At 52.6% G+C, this 17,341-nt stretch overlaps 1 protein-coding gene, 22 non-coding genes and 3 pseudogenes across 24 annotated transcripts in view; all 26 read right to left on the bottom strand.

Moving 5' to 3' along the window:
* rpf2 (ribosome production factor 2 homolog) overlaps positions 1–5,373 on the bottom strand; it is a 39,163-nt gene extending 33,790 nt beyond the window's left edge. The window contains exons 1-3 of one of the 2 annotated variants that reach the window (XM_080192915.1): positions 5,304–5,373; positions 2,124–2,256; positions 39–76 (exon numbers count right to left, since the gene is read on the bottom strand). In XM_080192915.1, the coding sequence (XP_080049041.1) occupies positions 39–76; positions 2,124–2,256; positions 5,304–5,326 (194 nt within the window). In that variant the 5' untranslated portion in view covers positions 5,327–5,373. Of the gene's footprint in view, positions 1–38; positions 77–2,123; positions 2,257–4,273; positions 4,964–5,303 lie in introns of those variants that run through there. The other variant, XM_080192916.1, reaches the window with a different exon arrangement.
* Positions 5,374–6,135: 762 nt separating this feature from the next.
* LOC145345992 (5S ribosomal RNA) lies at positions 6,136–6,254 on the bottom strand. Its single transcript, XR_013887358.1, has one exon. It is a non-coding gene; the product is annotated as a 5S ribosomal RNA (ribosomal RNA).
* Positions 6,255–6,587: 333 nt separating this feature from the next.
* On the bottom strand, positions 6,588–6,696 carry LOC145345739 (5S ribosomal RNA; annotated as a pseudogene).
* Positions 6,697–7,029: 333 nt separating this feature from the next.
* LOC145345738 (5S ribosomal RNA) lies at positions 7,030–7,138 on the bottom strand (annotated as a pseudogene).
* A 333-nt stretch (positions 7,139–7,471) lies between these two features.
* On the bottom strand, positions 7,472–7,590 carry LOC145345679 (5S ribosomal RNA). Its single transcript, XR_013887135.1, has one exon. It is a non-coding gene; the product is annotated as a 5S ribosomal RNA (ribosomal RNA).
* Positions 7,591–7,923: 333 nt separating this feature from the next.
* LOC145345737 (5S ribosomal RNA) lies at positions 7,924–8,032 on the bottom strand (annotated as a pseudogene).
* A 333-nt stretch (positions 8,033–8,365) lies between these two features.
* Positions 8,366–8,484, bottom strand: LOC145345677 (5S ribosomal RNA). The gene has a single exon (XR_013887133.1). It is a non-coding gene; the product is annotated as a 5S ribosomal RNA (ribosomal RNA).
* A 333-nt stretch (positions 8,485–8,817) lies between these two features.
* LOC145345991 (5S ribosomal RNA) lies at positions 8,818–8,936 on the bottom strand. The gene has a single exon (XR_013887357.1). It is a non-coding gene; the product is annotated as a 5S ribosomal RNA (ribosomal RNA).
* Positions 8,937–9,269: 333 nt separating this feature from the next.
* Positions 9,270–9,388, bottom strand: LOC145346306 (5S ribosomal RNA). Its single transcript, XR_013887660.1, has one exon. It is a non-coding gene; the product is annotated as a 5S ribosomal RNA (ribosomal RNA).
* Positions 9,389–9,721: 333 nt separating this feature from the next.
* On the bottom strand, positions 9,722–9,840 carry LOC145346137 (5S ribosomal RNA). The gene has a single exon (XR_013887498.1). It is a non-coding gene; the product is annotated as a 5S ribosomal RNA (ribosomal RNA).
* Positions 9,841–10,173: 333 nt separating this feature from the next.
* On the bottom strand, positions 10,174–10,292 carry LOC145346240 (5S ribosomal RNA). The gene has a single exon (XR_013887594.1). It is a non-coding gene; the product is annotated as a 5S ribosomal RNA (ribosomal RNA).
* Positions 10,293–10,625: 333 nt separating this feature from the next.
* Positions 10,626–10,744, bottom strand: LOC145346012 (5S ribosomal RNA). Its single transcript, XR_013887376.1, has one exon. It is a non-coding gene; the product is annotated as a 5S ribosomal RNA (ribosomal RNA).
* A 333-nt stretch (positions 10,745–11,077) lies between these two features.
* Positions 11,078–11,196, bottom strand: LOC145346168 (5S ribosomal RNA). Its single transcript, XR_013887526.1, has one exon. It is a non-coding gene; the product is annotated as a 5S ribosomal RNA (ribosomal RNA).
* Positions 11,197–11,516: 320 nt separating this feature from the next.
* Positions 11,517–11,635, bottom strand: LOC145345625 (5S ribosomal RNA). Its single transcript, XR_013887084.1, has one exon. It is a non-coding gene; the product is annotated as a 5S ribosomal RNA (ribosomal RNA).
* A 333-nt stretch (positions 11,636–11,968) lies between these two features.
* LOC145345990 (5S ribosomal RNA) lies at positions 11,969–12,087 on the bottom strand. Its single transcript, XR_013887356.1, has one exon. It is a non-coding gene; the product is annotated as a 5S ribosomal RNA (ribosomal RNA).
* A 333-nt stretch (positions 12,088–12,420) lies between these two features.
* On the bottom strand, positions 12,421–12,539 carry LOC145345989 (5S ribosomal RNA). The gene has a single exon (XR_013887355.1). It is a non-coding gene; the product is annotated as a 5S ribosomal RNA (ribosomal RNA).
* A 333-nt stretch (positions 12,540–12,872) lies between these two features.
* LOC145345988 (5S ribosomal RNA) lies at positions 12,873–12,991 on the bottom strand. The gene has a single exon (XR_013887354.1). It is a non-coding gene; the product is annotated as a 5S ribosomal RNA (ribosomal RNA).
* A 333-nt stretch (positions 12,992–13,324) lies between these two features.
* Positions 13,325–13,443, bottom strand: LOC145346136 (5S ribosomal RNA). Its single transcript, XR_013887497.1, has one exon. It is a non-coding gene; the product is annotated as a 5S ribosomal RNA (ribosomal RNA).
* Positions 13,444–13,776: 333 nt separating this feature from the next.
* LOC145345987 (5S ribosomal RNA) lies at positions 13,777–13,895 on the bottom strand. Its single transcript, XR_013887353.1, has one exon. It is a non-coding gene; the product is annotated as a 5S ribosomal RNA (ribosomal RNA).
* Positions 13,896–14,228: 333 nt separating this feature from the next.
* On the bottom strand, positions 14,229–14,347 carry LOC145346134 (5S ribosomal RNA). The gene has a single exon (XR_013887495.1). It is a non-coding gene; the product is annotated as a 5S ribosomal RNA (ribosomal RNA).
* A 333-nt stretch (positions 14,348–14,680) lies between these two features.
* On the bottom strand, positions 14,681–14,799 carry LOC145346239 (5S ribosomal RNA). Its single transcript, XR_013887593.1, has one exon. It is a non-coding gene; the product is annotated as a 5S ribosomal RNA (ribosomal RNA).
* A 333-nt stretch (positions 14,800–15,132) lies between these two features.
* On the bottom strand, positions 15,133–15,251 carry LOC145346011 (5S ribosomal RNA). The gene has a single exon (XR_013887375.1). It is a non-coding gene; the product is annotated as a 5S ribosomal RNA (ribosomal RNA).
* Positions 15,252–15,584: 333 nt separating this feature from the next.
* On the bottom strand, positions 15,585–15,703 carry LOC145346167 (5S ribosomal RNA). Its single transcript, XR_013887525.1, has one exon. It is a non-coding gene; the product is annotated as a 5S ribosomal RNA (ribosomal RNA).
* Positions 15,704–16,036: 333 nt separating this feature from the next.
* Positions 16,037–16,155, bottom strand: LOC145345986 (5S ribosomal RNA). The gene has a single exon (XR_013887352.1). It is a non-coding gene; the product is annotated as a 5S ribosomal RNA (ribosomal RNA).
* A 333-nt stretch (positions 16,156–16,488) lies between these two features.
* On the bottom strand, positions 16,489–16,607 carry LOC145345984 (5S ribosomal RNA). Its single transcript, XR_013887350.1, has one exon. It is a non-coding gene; the product is annotated as a 5S ribosomal RNA (ribosomal RNA).
* Positions 16,608–16,940: 333 nt separating this feature from the next.
* Positions 16,941–17,059, bottom strand: LOC145345983 (5S ribosomal RNA). Its single transcript, XR_013887349.1, has one exon. It is a non-coding gene; the product is annotated as a 5S ribosomal RNA (ribosomal RNA).
* Positions 17,060–17,341: the final 282 nt, after the last annotated feature.

Genomic DNA, 17,341 nt, shown 5'->3' with positions numbered 1-17,341 from the left:
AGGACACTAAAATGTGCCAGCTCATTAATAATACTTACTTCCTATATAGGACTGCATTTGGCTTCTTTAGAGAATGCTGCAAAACAGAACAGTACAAATTATTCTGAAACCATTCACAGGACAGCATACAAACCCACTTTCTGTTCAATTCAAAGCTCTTGTAACCTGAATTGCTAAACATTCTTGTCATCTTAAGCCCGTTCAGCACAAAGTGGCCCAGGATGACAGCAATGAACAAGAAACACAAATTCAAATTACAAAGCCTAGAAATCTTAGCAGAAAATGGGAACCAAAAAACCTCCCAAATTTTTTGAATGCAATTCGAGAATTGTATTCGATAAACATCAAGAATTCTAATTAAATACAATAAAGTAATGCCTCAGGAACATACTCAACAAAGCGAAGAGGTTCAGTAAGATGACAGATTTGATTTATTGTCACACGCATTGGAATACAGTGAAAAGTATTGCTTCTTGTGCACTATAAGCATACTGTTCACACAGTACATAAGGGGAGGCAATGGCCTAGTGGTATTACCACCAGACTATTAATCCAGAAACTCAGCTAGTGTTCTGTGGACCCGGGTTCGAATCCTGCCACGGCAGATGGTGGAATCTGAATTCAATACATATGGAATTAAAAATCTATTGATAACCATGAAACCATTGCCGATTGAGGGAAAAACCCATCTGATTCACTAACGTCCTTTTAGGGAAGGAAATCTGCTGTCCTTATCCAGTCTGGACTACATGTGACTCCAGAACCACAGCAACGTAGTTGGCTCTCAACTACCCTCCAACGGCAACTAGGAATGGACAATAAATGCTGGCCAGTCAGCAACACCCACGTCCCACGGATAAATAAAAGAAACAGAGGAAAAGGAAAGAAAGTGCAGAATGTAGTGTTAGTCATAGCTAGAGTACAGAGAAAGATCAGCTTAACATATAGGTCCATTCAAAATATTTTCCTTTGCTGGTAAAGAACGAAACTATATTCAGTTTATCTTTAGCCAACTATTCTGGCTAGAAAATTACGCACAGCAGGAAATAAATCATGGGGAAGACTTAGTGGTAACAGAGACTGATAAAATTCTAACAAGCTAGACAGGGTAGATGCAGGATGTTCCCGATGGTGGGGGAGTCCAGAACCAGGGATCAGAGTCTGAGGATACAGGGTAGACCATTTAAGACAGAGATGAGGAGACATTTCTTCACCCAGCGAGTGGTGTGCCTGTGGAATTCATTACCACAGGTAGCAGCTGATGCCAAAACATTGAATGTATTCAAGAGACTGCTGGATAAATCACTTGGAGCAAACACAATCAAAGATTATGGGGAAAAAGCAGGATTAGGCTATTAAGTTGGATGATCAGCCATGGTTGTGATGAATGGCGGAGCAGGCTCAAAGGGCCTAATGGCCTCCTCCTATCTTCTATGTTTCTATGTAATGCCGCTGGATTAGTAATCTGGAGGTCCAGGGTTCAGGCTCTGCGGACAAGGGTTCAAATCCTACCATGGCAATTGGTAGAATTAGAATGCAGTCTAGAATAGTAGCCATTGAAACTGGCACTCATAGGAACCCATGTGGTTCACTAATGACCTTCAGGAAAGGAAGTCTGCCGTCATTACCTGGTCGGTGACTCCAGACCCACAGCACGTGTTGACACCTACCAAGGGAATTAGGGACGGGCAACAAATGCTTTGCCGGCAATGAAAGAATAAATAAAGCCTAAATTTGCAATGAATAAAACACACTCCTGCCTACTCTAAGGAACAGGTTGCAAACTAGCTCAGAATTATGGTATAAAATTCTCCTTTGTCCTTTCAACTCACAGCTGAGAGAGATAATTCCCCACCAAAACATAATCCCTTACAGGTTGCTGGAGGAGGAAATGTACAGAAATATGTTGGGGTTGGATTGCTAAAAGGCACAAGAGTATAGTAATTGCTAGGAATGCTCAGTGCAAACAATGGGTGGACAATTCAATTCTCTAGCACTGCCAACCCTGGTCTCAATGAAAACACTGGAATAGAAAGTATTTACAATTGTGTGACATGAATGCAACCCATGTCACTTTGAATAACCGATGGAAAATAATATAGATAACACATGACAAAACTCACAATATCTCTTAGAGCCTGTGTCACCATTTCACTGGTGTTGCCTCCCTTGATGAACATGGCATTCTTAACGTTCTCAATGACCTTCGCATCTCTTTTCTCAAGAAATCTCTTTGCACGTTTTGTCTTGGGCTTGCTACAATCGAGGAGTGCAAAGAAAACAAGAAAATATTAGAATTACAATGTCAGAAATATCAAGCAGAGCAATGGAAACAATCCCGCAGCTTCATAAAGATGATAGCTTTCATCCAACTGAAGAACTAGAAAATCACACAGTAAGAAATAAACTCTCTCTCTCTCTCAACTTAAACTGGGGCGGGGCGGGGGGGAGGTGGAGGTTCAGAAAAGAGAGTGAAAGAGAGAGGTGATGATGGCGTAATGGTAATAGTACGAGGCTAGTAATCCAAAGGCACACCTATTGCTACAGAACGAAGAGCAGCTAACTCAGTAAACACTACATCAAAACTGCAAGGGAATTCCAAAGCTTAGGCCAAGACAGCTGGAGATATATCGTAGAATCCATACAGTGCAGAAAGAGGCCATTTGGCCCATCAAATCCGCACTGACCACAATCCGACCCAGACCCTATCCCTGTAACCCCACACATTTACCCTGCTGGCCTCTCTGACACTAAGTGCCAATTAGTGTGGGAGGAAACCCACGCAGATATGGGGAGAATGTGAAAACTCCATGCAGACAGTGACCCAAGGTCAGATTTGAACCTGGGTGCCTGGTGCTGTGAGGCAGCTGTGTTAACGACTGTGCCACTGGAGTGATGAAAATCTGGGACGTATAAGAGGCTGAAATTAACCAAATGCAGATCGTAGGGCTGGAGAACTTTACAGAGATGGGAAGGAGTGAGGCCAGTGAGTGAGCGGAAATCAATGAGAATTTAAAATGATGGGGTTTCTGGACTTGGGGAGCCAATGTACGTCAGCGAGCTCAGGGGTACGCACTGATCAGGAATTGGTGCAAGTTCAGCATAGATTTGGATAAGCTCAAGAATAGCGGATGCAAATTGAAAGGTCAGCCAGGAGTGTGTTACTGCAACTGAGTCTATAGATACCAAAGACATAAGCAGATCTGGGGTAGGAGTGGAGGAGGGCCAATAGAGATTTTTAATCATTGCCTCTGATGAACACCAGCCCTGTTCTCAATGATGGATTCCTTTATTCCTGCTTGGATCATGACTGGAGTGACTTCCAGAGACTTTAGTTTATTATTGTCACAAGTAGGCTTACATGAACACTGCAAAGTTGTTACTGTGAAAATCCGCCAGTTGCCACACTCTGGCACCTGTTCAGTTACACAGAGAGAATTTAGCACAGCCAATGCGCCTAACCAGCACGTTTTTCAGACTGTGGGAGGAAACCAGAACACCTGGATGAAACTCACACAGACATAGGGGGAATGTGCAGGCTCCACACGGACAGCCTGGAATCAAACCAGGGCCCCTAGTGCTGTGAGACTATTCAAAAAGGGAGGTATAGAGAGAAAACAGGGAACCAGGGTGGCATGGTGGTTAGCACTGTGCCGCAGCATGATTTGGACAGTGTGTGTGTGTGTGGGGGCATATTCACGGCAGGTGCAATGCAGTGTGGATAAATGTAATCCACAGCAATAATAGGAAGACAAATTACGACTTGGATGACTGTAAATTGAGAGAGATAAATACTCAATAAGACAGATTCAGAAAGAATGTTCCCAATGGTGGGGGAGTCCAGAACCAGGGGTCATAGTTTAAGGATAAGGGGTAAACTTTTTAGAAGTGAGGTGAGGAGAAATTTCTTCATCCAGAGGGTGGCAAATGTGTGGAATTCACTCCTATTAAATGTAGTTAAAGCCAAAACATAGTCTGATTTCAAGAAGAAATTAGATAAAGCTCTTGGAGCTAAAAGGGATCAAGGGAATGGTATCAGGATATTGAATTTGATGATGAGCCATGATCAGGATGAATGGCTGAGCAGGCTCGAAGTGCCAAATGGCCTATTTTTGCTTCGAGTTTCTATAATGATGGATGTCAGATCCACTGGGCAATAGACATCAAGGCTTGCTGTCTAGCTTTTCTTTGGTACTGGGATGATGGTCGTCTTCTTGAAGCAGATAGAGACCTCAGAGTGGTGGAAAGAGAAACTGAAGATGTCTGCTAATACCCCCACCAGCTGATCTGTGCGCAATCTCGGCGCTCGTCCAGTAGATCCAGGCCAGTTGCTTTCCATGGGCTGACTCTCGAGAAGGCTGCTCTGATGTCTACAACGGTGATCTCAGACACAGGTTTGTCTCAGGCTTCTAGGGTGAACAGTGTGCTCTCGCTGACTTCTTGCTCAAAATGGGCAACGCATTGAGCACATCTGGGAGAGGTGTGTTGGTGCAAATGATTTCAAATGCCTTCATCTTGTAGTCTTAAGTCTTGCAGGCTTTGCCAAGGTCTGCGGGGGTTCATGAGGCTAGCCTGGGACTCTGGCTTGGTCCAGTACTGTTTTTTGGCATCTTTGATGGATGTCCGTACATCGTGTCTGGCTTTCTTGTATAGGTCAGGGTCACGTAATTTGAACACCTCAGATCTGGACTTCAGCAAGCAGCGGATATTCCTGTTCATTCATCGTTTGCAGCGGTGAAACACACAGATTTGCTCCTTTGGCACACAACCTTCTACACACTTACTAATAAAGTCAGTGCTGTAGTGCTGTACACCGGCAATCCTGGATAACCTCCTTCATTGTCCACGTTGCCAGCAAATTTGGTGACATTACTACTGTGCCTTCTTTACTCTCATCCAAATCATCAATATAAATCACAAATAACAGTGGGAACATGAATCCACGAGACACACCGCTGGTCACAGGCCTCCAGTTTGAAAAACAGCCCTCTATAATCACACTATGTCTTCTGTCATCAAATCAATCTTGTATACAATTGGCGACCTCACTATGGATCCAGTGAGGTTTAACCTCATGCAACAAGGAACCACGAGACATCTTTTTAACGACCGGGATGCGCGCTCACCGACTCCAGCGCTGGACATCGTCGCCGGGCTGGTGTGCGTCACCCTCCCCCACCCAGACTCTCCTCACCGGGCTGGTGTGCGCTCACCTCCCCGAGGCCTGGACAATGCCTCCGGGCAGGAGTGTGCCCACCCGCCACTCCCTCTACCCTCCCATCCCTCGGCACCGCGACAGTTACCTGACCGCATCCAGCGCCGACATCGCGAGATCCACCGGAAATGCACACAGCGGAACTTGCGGAAGTTGGCTCAGCGTGCTCAGATGAGCCGAGAATGCGCCTGCGCGAAGACAACAACCGACGGCGCCTGCGCGGAGTCAAACAACCACTCCGCCTGCGCGTAGTCAAACACCACTGCGCCTGCTCAAAGTTGACGCTCCAACCCTGCTTTCTTCAATCCTCTTTCCCTCCAACCAGTTGACACAATGTTTCCCCGACGTAGCAGGATTTAACTGCAGCCAGCTCTCCTGAGCATTCCTAGCAATTACTATACTCTTGTGCCTTTTAGCAATCCAACCCCAACATATTTCTGTACATTTCCTCCTCCAGCAACCTGTAAGGGATTATGTTTTGGTGGGGAATTATCTCTCTCAGCTGTGAGTTGAAAGGACAAAGGAGAATTTTATACCATAATTCTGAGCTAGTTTGCAACCTGTTCCTTAGAGTAGGCAGGAGTGTGTTTTATTCATTGCAAATTTAGGTTTTATTTATTCTTTCATTGCCGGCAAAGCATTTGTTCCCGTCACTGAATCAGCAGAGATACTGCGCTTGTCACTTCTTGGTGGATATTGCTGGCCTGAGCACTGAGACACCAGAGATACTGCGCTTGTCACTTCTTGGTGGATATTGCTGGCCTGAGCACTGAGACACCAGAGATAGTCTGCTTGGCACTTCTTCCTGGGTATTGCTGTTCCGACTTCTCCCACAAATCACCAGCAAAGTTCCTCAGCCAAAACGTGAGCCGCCTCTGGGCCGACAGCCGGCGTTGCGGGCAGCCCCGGCTGGCAGCAAAAGCCTACGGCACCTGGTATTCCCAGGCGGTCTCCCATCCAAGTACTAACCAGGCCTGAGCCTGCTTAGCTTCCGAGATCAGACGAGATCGGGCGTTTTCAGGCTAGTATGGCCGTAGGCGCTGGCTGCTCTCATTTCTGGCCTTTTCACGCTCACAACTCAGATGCCGACAATTGGCTTTGTGCTGTGGTCAGAGGAGGAGGGAGGGAGGGAAACACTGACGCAGTGTTTGGGGCAAAGCTCCCTGAATCAGCAGAGATACTGCGCTTGTCACTTCTTGGTGGATATTGCTGGCCTGAGCACTGAGACACCAGAGATAGTCTGCTTGGCACTTCTTCCTGGGTATTGCTGTTCCGACTTCTCCCACAAATCACCAGCAAAGTTCCTCAGCCAAAACGTGAGCCGCCACTGGGCCGACAGCCGGCGTTGCGGGCAGCCCCGGCTGGCAGCAAAAGCCTACGGCACCTGGTATTCCCAGGCGGTCTCCCATCCAAGTACTAACCAGGCCTGAGCCTGCTTAGCTTCCGAGATCAGACGTTTTCAGGCTAGTATGGCCGTAGGCGCTGGCTGCTCTCATTTCTGGCCTTTTCACGCTCACAACTCAGATGCCGACAATTGGCTTTGTGCTGTGGTCAGAGGAGGAGGGAGGGAGGGAAACACTGACGCAGTGTTTGGGGCAAAGCTCCCTGAATCAGCAGAGATACTGCGCTTGTCACTTCTTGGTGGATATTGCTGGCCTGAGCACGGAGACACCAGAGATAGTCTGCTTGGCACTTCTTCCTGGGTATTGCTGTTCCGACTTCTCCCACAAATCACCAGCAAAGTTCCTCAGCCAAAACGTGAGCCGCCTCTGGGCCGACAGCCGGCGTTGCGGGCAGCCCCGGCTGGCAGCAAAAGCCTACGGCACCTGGTATTCCCAGGCGGTCTCCCATCCAAGTACTAACCAGGCCTGAGCCTGCTTAGCTTCCGAGATCAGACGTTTTCAGGCTAGTATGGCCGTAGGCGCTGGCTGCGCTCATTTCTGGCCTTTTCACGCTCACAACTCAGATGCCGACAATTGGCTTTGTGCTGTGGTCAGAGGAGGAGGGAGGGAGGGAAACACTGACGCAGTGTTTGGGGCAAAGCTCCCTGAATCAGCAGAGATACTGCGCTTGTCACTTCTTGGTGGATATTGCTGGCCTGAGCACTGAGACACCAGAGATAGTCTGCTTGGCACTTCTTCCTGGGTATTGCTGTTCCGACTTCTCCCACAAATCACCAGCAAAGTTCCTCAGCCAAAACGTGAGCCGCCTCTGGGCCGACAGCCGGCGTTGCGGGCAGCCCCGGCTGGCAGCAAAAGCCTACGGCACCTGGTATTCCCAGGCGGTCTCCCATCCAACTACTAACCAGGCCTGAGCCTGCTTAGTTTCCGAGATCAGACGAGATCGGGCGTTTTCCGGCTAGTATGGCCGTAGGCGCTGGCTGCTCTCATTTCTGGCCTTTTCACGCTCACAACTCAGATGCCGACAATTGGCTTTGTGCTGTGGTCAGAGGAGGAGGGAGGGAGGGAAACACTGACGCAGTGTTTGGGGCAAAGCTCCCTGAATCAGCAGAGATACTGCGCTTGTCACTTCTTGGTGGATATTGCTGGCCTGAGCACTGAGACACCAGAGATAGTCTGCTTGGCACTTCTTCCTGGGTATTGCTGTTCCGACTTCTCCCACAAATCACCAGCAAAGTTCCTCAGCCAAAACGTGAGCCGCCTCTGGGCCGACAGCCGGCGTTGCGGGCAGCCCCGGCTGGCAGCAAAAGCCTACGGCACCTGGTATTCCCAGGCGGTCTCCCATCCAAGTACTAACCAGGCCTGAGCCTGCTTAGCTTCCGAGATCAGACGTTTTCAGGCTAGTATGGCCGTAGGCGCTGGCTGCGCTCATTTCTGGCCTTTTCACGCTCACAACTCAGATGCCGACAATTGGCTTTGTGCTGTGGTCAGAGGAGGAGGGAGGGAGGGAAACACTGACGCAGTGTTTGGGGCAAAGCTCCCTGAATCAGCAGAGATACTGCGCTTGTCACTTCTTGGTGGATATTGCTGGCCTGAGCACTGAGACACCAGAGATAGTCTGCTTGGCACTTCTTCCTGGGTATTGCTGTTCCGACTTCTCCCACAAATCACCAGCAAAGTTCCTCAGCCAAAACGTGAGCCGCCTCTGGGCCGACAGCCGGCGTTGCGGGCAGCCCCGGCTGGCAGCAAAAGCCTACGGCACCTGGTATTCCCAGGCGGTCTCCCATCCAACTACTAACCAGGCCTGAGCCTGCTTAGTTTCCGAGATCAGACGAGATCGGGCGTTTTCCGGCTAGTATGGCCGTAGGCGCTGGCTGCTCTCATTTCTGGCCTTTTCACGCTCACAACTCAGATGCCGACAATTGGCTTTGTGCTGTGGTCAGAGGAGGAGGGAGGGAGGGAAACACTGACGCAGTGTTTGGGGCAAAGCTCCCTGAATCAGCAGAGATACTGCGCTTGTCACTTCTTGGTGGATATTGCTGGCCTGAGCACTGAGACACCAGAGATAGTCTGCTTGGCACTTCTTCCTGGGTATTGCTGTTCCGACTTCTCCCACAAATCACCAGCAAAGTTCCTCAGCCAAAACGTGAGCCGCCTCTGGGCCGACAGCCGGCGTTGCGGGCAGCCCCGGCTGGCAGCAAAAGCCTACGGCACCTGGTATTCCCAGGCGGTCTCCCATCCAAGTACTAACCAGGCCTGAGCCTGCTTAGCTTCCGAGATCAGACGAGATCGGGCGTTTTCAGGCTAGTATGGCCGTAGGCGCTGGCTGCTCTCATTTCTGGCCTTTTCACGCTCACAACTCAGATGCCGACAATTGGCTTTGTGCTGTGGTCAGAGGAGGAGGGAGGGAGGGAAACACTGACGCAGTGTTTGGGGCAAAGCTCCCTGAATCAGCAGAGATACTGCGCTTGTCACTTCTTGGTGGATATTGCTGGCCTGAGCACTGAGACACCAGAGATAGTCTGCTTGGCACTTCTTCCTGGGTATTGCTGTTCCGACTTCTCCCACAAATCACCAGCAAAGTTCCTCAGCCAAAACGTGAGCCGCCTCTGGGCCGACAGCCGGCGTTGCGGGCAGCCCCGGCTGGCAGCAAAAGCCTACGGCACCTGGTATTCCCAGGCGGTCTCCCATCCAACTACTAACCAGGCCTGAGCCTGCTTAGCTTCCGAGATCAGACGAGATCAGGCGTATTCAGGCTAGTATGGCCGTAGGCGCTGGTTGCTCTCATTTCTGGCCTTTTCACGCTCACAACTCAGATGCCGACAATTGGCTTTGTGCTGTGCTCAGAGGAGGAGGGAGGGAGGGAAACACTGACGCAGTGTTTGGGGCAAAGCTCCCTGAATCAGCAGAGATACTGCGCTTGTCACTTCTTGGTGGATATTGCTGGCCTGAGCACTGAGACACCAGAGATAGTCTGCTTGGCACTTCTTCCTGGGTATTGCTGTTCCGACTTCTCCCACAAATCACCAGCAAAGTTCCTCAGCCAAAACGTGAGCCGCCCCTGGGCCGACAGCCGGCGTTGCGGGCAGCCCCGGCTGGCAGCAAAAGCCTACGGCACCTGGTATTCCCAGGCGGTCTCCCATCCAAGTACTAACCAGGCCTGAGCCTGCTTAGCTTCCGAGATCAGACGAGATCAGGCGTATTCAGGCTAGTATGGCCGTAGGCGCTGGTTGCTCTCATTTCTGGCCTTTTCACGCTCACAACTCAGATGCCGACAATTGGCTTTGTGCTGTGCTCAGAGGAGGAGGGAGGGAGGGAAACACTGACGCAGTGTTTGGGGCAAAGCTCCCTGAATCAGCAGAGATACTGCGCTTGTCACTTCTTGGTGGATATTGCTGGCCTGAGCACTGAGACACCAGAGATAGTCTGCTTGGCACTTCTTCCTGGGTATTGCTGTTCCGACTTCTCCCACAAATCACCAGCAAAGTTCCTCAGCCAAAACGTGAGCCGCCTCTGGGCCGACAGCCGGCGTTGCGGGCAGCCCCGGCTGGCAGCAAAAGCCTACGGCACCTGGTATTCCCAGGCGGTCTCCCATCCAAGTACTAACCAGGCCTGAGCCTGCTCAGCTTCCGAGATCAGACGAGATCGGGCGTTTTCAGGCTAGTATGGCCGTAGGCGCTGGCTGCTCTCATTTCTGGCCTTTTCACGCTCACAACTCAGATGCCGACAATTGGCTTTGTGCTGTGGTCAGAGGAGGAGGGAGGGAGGGAAACACTGACGCAGTGTTTGGGGCAAAGCTCCCTGAATCAGCAGAGATACTGCGCTTGTCACTTCTTGGTGGATATTGCTGGCCTGAGCACTGAGACACCAGAGATAGTCTGCTTGGCACTTCTTCCTGGGTATTGCTGTTCCGACTTCTCCCACAAATCACCAGCAAAGTTCCTCAGCCAAAACGTGAGCCGCCCCTGGGCCGACAGCCGGCGTTGCGGGCAGCCCCGGCTGGCAGCAAAAGCCTACGGCACCTGGTATTCCCAGGCGGTCTCCCATCCAAGTACTAACCAGGCCTGAGCCTGCTTAGCTTCCGAGATCAGACGAGATCGGGCGTTTTCAGGCTAGTATGGCCATAGGCGCTGGTTGCTCTCATTTCTGGCCTTTTCACGCTCACAACTCAGATGCCGACAATTGGCTTTGTGCTGTGGTCAGAGGAGGAGGGAGGGAGGGAAACACTGACGCAGTGTTTGGGGCAAAGCTCCCTGAATCAGCAGAGATACTGCGCTTGTCACTTCTTGGTGGATATTGCTGGCCTGAGCACTGAGACACCAGAGATAGTCTGCTTGGCACTTCTTCCTGGGTATTGCTGTTCCGACTTCTCCCACAAATCACCAGCAAAGTTCCTCAGCCAAAACGTGAGCCGCCTCTGGGCCGACAGCCGGCGTTGCGGGCAGCCCCGGCTGGCAGCAAAAGCCTACGGAACCTGGTATTCCCAGGCGGTCTCCCATCCAAGTACTAACCAGGCCTGAGCCTGCTTAGCTTCCGAGATCAGACGAGATCGGGCGTTTTCAGGCTAGTATGGCCGTAGGCGCTGGCTGCTCTCATTTCTGGCCTTTTCACGCTCACAACTCAGATGCCGACAATTGGCTTTGTGCTGTGGTCAGAGGAGGAGGGAGGGAGGGAAACACTGACGCAGTGTTTGGGGCAAAGCTCCCTGAATCAGCAGAGATACTGCGCTTGTCACTTCTTGGTGGATATTGCTGGCCTGAGCACTGAGACACCAGAGATAGTCTGCTTGGCACTTCTTCCTGGGTATTGCTGTTCCGACTTCTCCCACAAATCACCAGCAAAGTTCCTCAGCCAAAACGTGAGCCGCCTCTGGGCCGACAGCCGGCGTTGCGGGCAGCAAAAGCCTACGGCACCTGGTATTCCCAGGCGGTCTCCCATCCAAGTACTAACCAGGCCTGAGCCTGCTTAACTTCCGAGATCAGACGAGATCGGGCGTATTCAGGCTAGTATGGCCGTAGGCGCTGGCTGCTCTCATTTCTGGCCTTTTCACGCTCACAACTCAGATGCCGACAATTGGCTTTGTGCTGTGGTCAGAGGAGGAGGGAGGGAGGGAAACACTGACGCAGTGTTTGGGGCAAAGCTCCCTGAATCAGCAGAGATACTGCGCTTGTCACTTCTTGGTGGATATTGCTGGCCTGAGCACTGAGACACCAGAGATAGTCTGCTTGGCACTTCTTCCTGGGTATTGCTGTTCCGACTTCTCCCACAAATCACCAGCAAAGTTCCTCAGCCAAAACGTGAGCCGCCTCTGGGCCGACAGCCGGCGTTGCGGGCAGCCCCGGCTGGCAGCAAAAGCCTACGGCACCTGGTATTCCCAGGCGGTCTCCCATCCAAGTACTAACCAGGCCTGAGCCTGCTTAGCTTCCGAGATCAGACGAGATCGGGCGTTTTCAGGCTAGTATGGCCGTAGGCGCTGGCTGCTCTCATTTCTGGCCTTTTCACGCTCACAACTCAGATGCCGACAATTGGCTTTGTGCTGTGGTCAGAGGAGGAGGGAGGGAGGGAAACACTGACGCAGTGTTTGGGGCAAAGCTCCCTGAATCAGCAGAGATACTGCGCTTGTCACTTCTTGGTGGATATTGCTGGCCTGAGCACGGAGACACCAGAGATAGTCTGCTTGGCACTTCTTCCTGGGTATTGCTGTTCCGACTTCTCCCACAAATCACCAGCAAAGTTCCTCAGCCAAAACGTGAGCCGCCTCTGGGCCGACAGCCGGCGTTGCGGGCAGCCCCGGCTGGCAGCAAAAGCCTACGGCACCTGGTATTCCCAGGCGGTCTCCCATCCAAGTACTAACCAGGCCTGAGCCTGCTTAGCTTCCGAGATCAGACGAGATCGGGCGTTTTCAGGCTAGTATGGCCGTAGGCGCTGGCTGCTCTCATTTCTGGCCTTTTCACGCTCACAACTCAGATGCCGACAATTGGCTTTGTGCTGTGGTCAGAGGAGGAGGGAGGGAGGGAAACACTGACGCAGTGTTTGGGGCAAAGCTCCCTGAATCAGCAGAGATACTGCGCTTGTCACTTCTTGGTGGATATTGCTGGCCTGAGCACTGAGACACCAGAGATAGTCTGCTTGGCACTTCTTCCTGGGTATTGCTGTTCCGACTTCTCCCACAAATCACCAGCAAAGTTCCTCAGCCAAAACGTGAGCCGCCCCTGGGCCGACAGCCGGCGTTGCGGGCAGCCCCGGCTGGCAGCAAAAGCCTACGGCACCTGGTATTCCCAGGCGGTCTCCCATCCAAGTACTAACCAGGCCTGAGCCTGCTTAGCTTCCGAGATCAGACGAGATCGGGCGTTTTCAGGCTAGTATGGCCGTAGGCGCTGGCTGCTCTCATTTCTGGCCTTTTCACGCTCACAACTCAGATGCCGACAATTGGCTTTGTGCTGTGGTCAGAGGAGGAGGGAGGGAGGGAAACACTGACGCAGTGTTTGGGGCAAAGCTCCCTGAATCAGCAGAGATACTGCGCTTGTCACTTCTTGGTGGATATTGCTGGCCTGAGCACTGAGACACCAGAGATAGTCTGCTTGGCACTTCTTCCTGGGTATTGCTGTTCCGACTTCTCCCACAAATCACCAGCAAAGTTCCTCAGCCAAAACGTGAGCCGCCCCTGGGCCGACAGCCGGCGTTGCGGGCAGCCCCGGCTGGCAGCAAAAGCCTACGGCACCTGGTATTCCCAGGCGGTCTCCCATCCAAGTACTAACCAGGCCTGAGCCTGCTTAGCTTCCGAGATCAGACGAGATCAGGCGTATTCAGGCTAGTATGGCCGTAGGCGCTGGTTGCTCTCATTTCTGGCCTTTTCACGCTCACAACTCAGATGCCGACAATTGGCTTTGTGCTGTGCTCAGAGGAGGAGGGAGGGAGGGAAACACTGACGCAGTGTTTGGGGCAAAGCTCCCTGAATCAGCAGAGATACTGCGCTTGTCACTTCTTGGTGGATATTGCTGGCCTGAGCACTGAGACACCAGAGATAGTCTGCTTGGCACTTCTTCCTGGGTATTGCTGTTCCGACTTCTCCCACAAATCACCAGCAAAGTTCCTCAGCCAAAACGTGAGCCGCCCCTGGGCCGACAGCCGGCGTTGCGGGCAGCCCCGGCTGGCAGCAAAAGCCTACGGCACCTGGTATTCCCAGGCGGTCTCCCATCCAAGTACTAACCAGGCCTGAGCCTGCTTAGCTTCCGAGATCAGACGAGATCGGGCGTTTTCAGGCTAGTATGGCCGTAGGCGCTGGCTGCTCTCATTTCTGGCCTTTTCACGCTCACAACTCAGATGCCGACAATTGGCTTTGTGCTGTGGTCAGAGGAGGAGGGAGGGAGGGAAACACTGACGCAGTGTTTGGGGCAAAGCTCCCTGAATCAGCAGAGATACTGCGCTTGTCACTTCTTGGTGGATATTGCTGGCCTGAGCACTGAGACACCAGAGATAGTCTGCTTGGCACTTCTTCCTGGGTATTGCTGTTCCGACTTCTCCCACAAATCACCAGCAAAGTTCCTCAGCCAAAACGTGAGCCGCCCCTGGGCCGACAGCCGGCGTTGCGGGCAGCCCCGGCTGGCAGCAAAAGCCTACGGCACCTGGTATTCCCAGGCGGTCTCCCATCCAAGTACTAACCAGGCCTGAGCCTGCTTAGCTTCCGAGATCAGACGAGATCAGGCGTATTCAGGCTAGTATGGCCGTAGGCGCTGGTTGCTCTCATTTCTGGCCTTTTCACGCTCACAACTCAGATGCCGACAATTGGCTTTGTGCTGTGCTCAGAGGAGGAGGGAGGGAGGGAAACACTGACGCAGTGTTTGGGGCAAAGCTCCCTGAATCAGCAGAGATACTGCGCTTGTCACTTCTTGGTGGATATTGCTGGCCTGAGCACTGAGACACCAGAGATAGTCTGCTTGGCACTTCTTCCTGGGTATTGCTGTTCCGACTTCTCCCACAAATCACCAGCAAAGTTCCTCAGCCAAAACGTGAGCCGCCTCTGGGCCGACAGCCGGCGTTGCGGGCAGCCCCGGCTGGCAGCAAAAGCCTACGGCACCTGGTATTCCCAGGCGGTCTCCCATCCAAGTACTAACCAGGCCTGAGCCTGCTCAGCTTCCGAGATCAGACGAGATCGGGCGTTTTCAGGCTAGTATGGCCGTAGGCGCTGGCTGCTCTCATTTCTGGCCTTTTCACGCTCACAACTCAGATGCCGACAATTGGCTTTGTGCTGTGGTCAGAGGAGGAGGGAGGGAGGGAAACACTGACGCAGTGTTTGGGGCAAAGCTCCCTGAATCAGCAGAGATACTGCGCTTGTCACTTCTTGGTGGATATTGCTGGCCTGAGCACTGAGACACCAGAGATAGTCTGCTTGGCACTTCTTCCTGGGTATTGCTGTTCCGACTTCTCCCACAAATCACCAGCAAAGTTCCTCAGCCAAAACGTGAGCCGCCCCTGGGCCGACAGCCGGCGTTGCGGGCAGCCCCGGCTGGCAGCAAAAGCCTACGGCACCTGGTATTCCCAGGCGGTCTCCCATCCAAGTACTAACCAGGCCTGAGCCTGCTTAGCTTCCGAGATCAGACGAGATCGGGCGTTTTCAGGCTAGTATGGCCATAGGCGCTGGTTGCTCTCATTTCTGGCCTTTTCACGCTCACAACTCAGATGCCGACAATTGGCTTTGTGCTGTGGTCAGAGGAGGAGGGAGGGAGGGAAACACTGACGCAGTGTTTGGGGCAAAGCTCCCTGAATCAGCAGAGATACTGCGCTTGTCACTTCTTGGTGGATATTGCTGGCCTGAGCACTGAGACACCAGAGATAGTCTGCTTGGCACTTCTTCCTGGGTATTGCTGTTCCGACTTCTCCCACAAATCACCAGCAAAGTTCCTCAGCCAAAACGTGAGCCGCCTCTGGGCCGACAGCCGGCGTTGCGGGCAGCCCCGGCTGGCAGCAAAAGCCTACGGAACCTGGTATTCCCAGGCGGTCTCCCATCCAAGTACTAACCAGGCCTGAGCCTGCTTAGCTTCCGAGATCAGACGAGATCGGGCGTTTTCAGGCTAGTATGGCCGTAGGCGCTGGCTGCTCTCATTTCTGGCCTTTTCACGCTCACAACTCAGATGCCGACAATTGGCTTTGTGCTGTGGTCAGAGGAGGAGGGAGGGAGGGAAACACTGACGCAGTGTTTGGGGCAAAGCTCCCTGAATCAGCAGAGATACTGCGCTTGTCACTTCTTGGTGGATATTGCTGGCCTGAGCACTGAGACACCAGAGATAGTCTGCTTGGCACTTCTTCCTGGGTATTGCTGTTCCGACTTCTCCCACAAATCACCAGCAAAGTTCCTCAGCCAAAACGTGAGCCGCCTCTGGGCCGACAGCCGGCGTTGCGGGCAGCCCCGGCTGGCAGCAAAAGCCTACGGCACCTGGTATTCCCAGGCGGTCTCCCATCCAAGTACTAACCAGGCCTGAGCCTGCTTAGCTTCCGAGATCAGACGAGATCGGGCGTTTTCAGGCTAGTATGGCCGTAGGCGCTGGCTGCTCTCATTTCTGGCCTTTTCACGCTCACAACTCAGATGCCGACAATTGGCTTTGTGCTGTGGTCAGAGGAGGAGGGAGGGAGGGAAACACTGACGCAGTGTTTGGGGCAAAGCTCCCTGAATCAGCAGAGATACTGCGCTTGTCACTTCTTGGTGGATATTGCTGGCCTGAGCACGGAGACACCAGAGATAGTCTGCTTGGCACTTCTTCCTGGGTATTGCTGTTCCGACTTCTCCCACAAATCACCAGCAAAGTTCCTCAGCCAAAACGTGAGCCGCCTCTGGGCCGACAGCCGGCGTTGCGGGCAGCCCCGGCTGGCAGCAAAAGCCTACGGCACCTGGTATTCCCAGGCGGTCTCCCATCCAAGTACTAACCAGGCCTGAGCCTGCTTAGCTTCCGAGATCAGACGAGATCGGGCGTTTTCAGGCTAGTATGGCCGTAGGCGCTGGCGGCTCTCATTTCTGGCCTTTTCACGCTCACAACTCAGATGCCGACAATTGGCTTTGTGCTGTGGTCAGAGGAGGAGGGAGGGAGGGAAACACTGACGCAGTGTTTGGGGCAAAGCTCCCTGAATCAGCAGAGATACTGCGCTTGTCACTTCTTGGTGGATATTGCTGGCCTGAGCACGGAGACACCAGAGATAGTCTGCTTGGCACTTCTTCCTGGGTATTGCTGTTCCGACTTCTCCCACAAATCACCAGCAAAGTTCCTCAGCCAAAACGTGAGCCGCCTCTGGGCCGACAGCCGGCGTTGCGGGCAGCCCCGGCTGGCAGCAAAAGCCTACGGCACCTGGTATTCCCAGGCGGTCTCCCATCCAAGTACTAACCAGGCCTGAGCCTGCTTAGCTTCCGAGATCAGACGAGATCGGGCGTTTTCAGGCTAGTATGGCCGTAGGCGCTGGCTGCTCTCATTTCTGGCCTTTTCACGCTCACAACTCAGATGCCGACAATTGGCTTTGTGCTGTGGTCAGAGGAGGAGGGAGGGAGGGAAACACTGACGCAGTGTTTGGGGCAAAGCTCCCTGAATCAGCAGAGATACTGCGCTTGTCACTTCTTGGTGGATATTGCTGGCCTGAGCACTGAGACACCAGAGATAGTCTGCTTGGCACTTCTTCCTGGGTATTGCTGTTCCGACTTCTCCCACAAATCACCAGCAAAGTTCCTCAGCCAAAACGTGAG

Source organism: Carcharhinus amblyrhynchos, chromosome 7, assembly GCF_965287045.1.
Source record: "Carcharhinus amblyrhynchos chromosome 7, sCarAmb.v2.hapA, whole genome shotgun sequence".
Taxonomy (NCBI): domain Eukaryota; kingdom Metazoa; phylum Chordata; class Chondrichthyes; order Carcharhiniformes; family Carcharhinidae; genus Carcharhinus; species Carcharhinus amblyrhynchos.
Note: the sequence above shows the minus strand (reverse complement) of the source record. Positions and strands in the feature narration are given on the sequence as shown.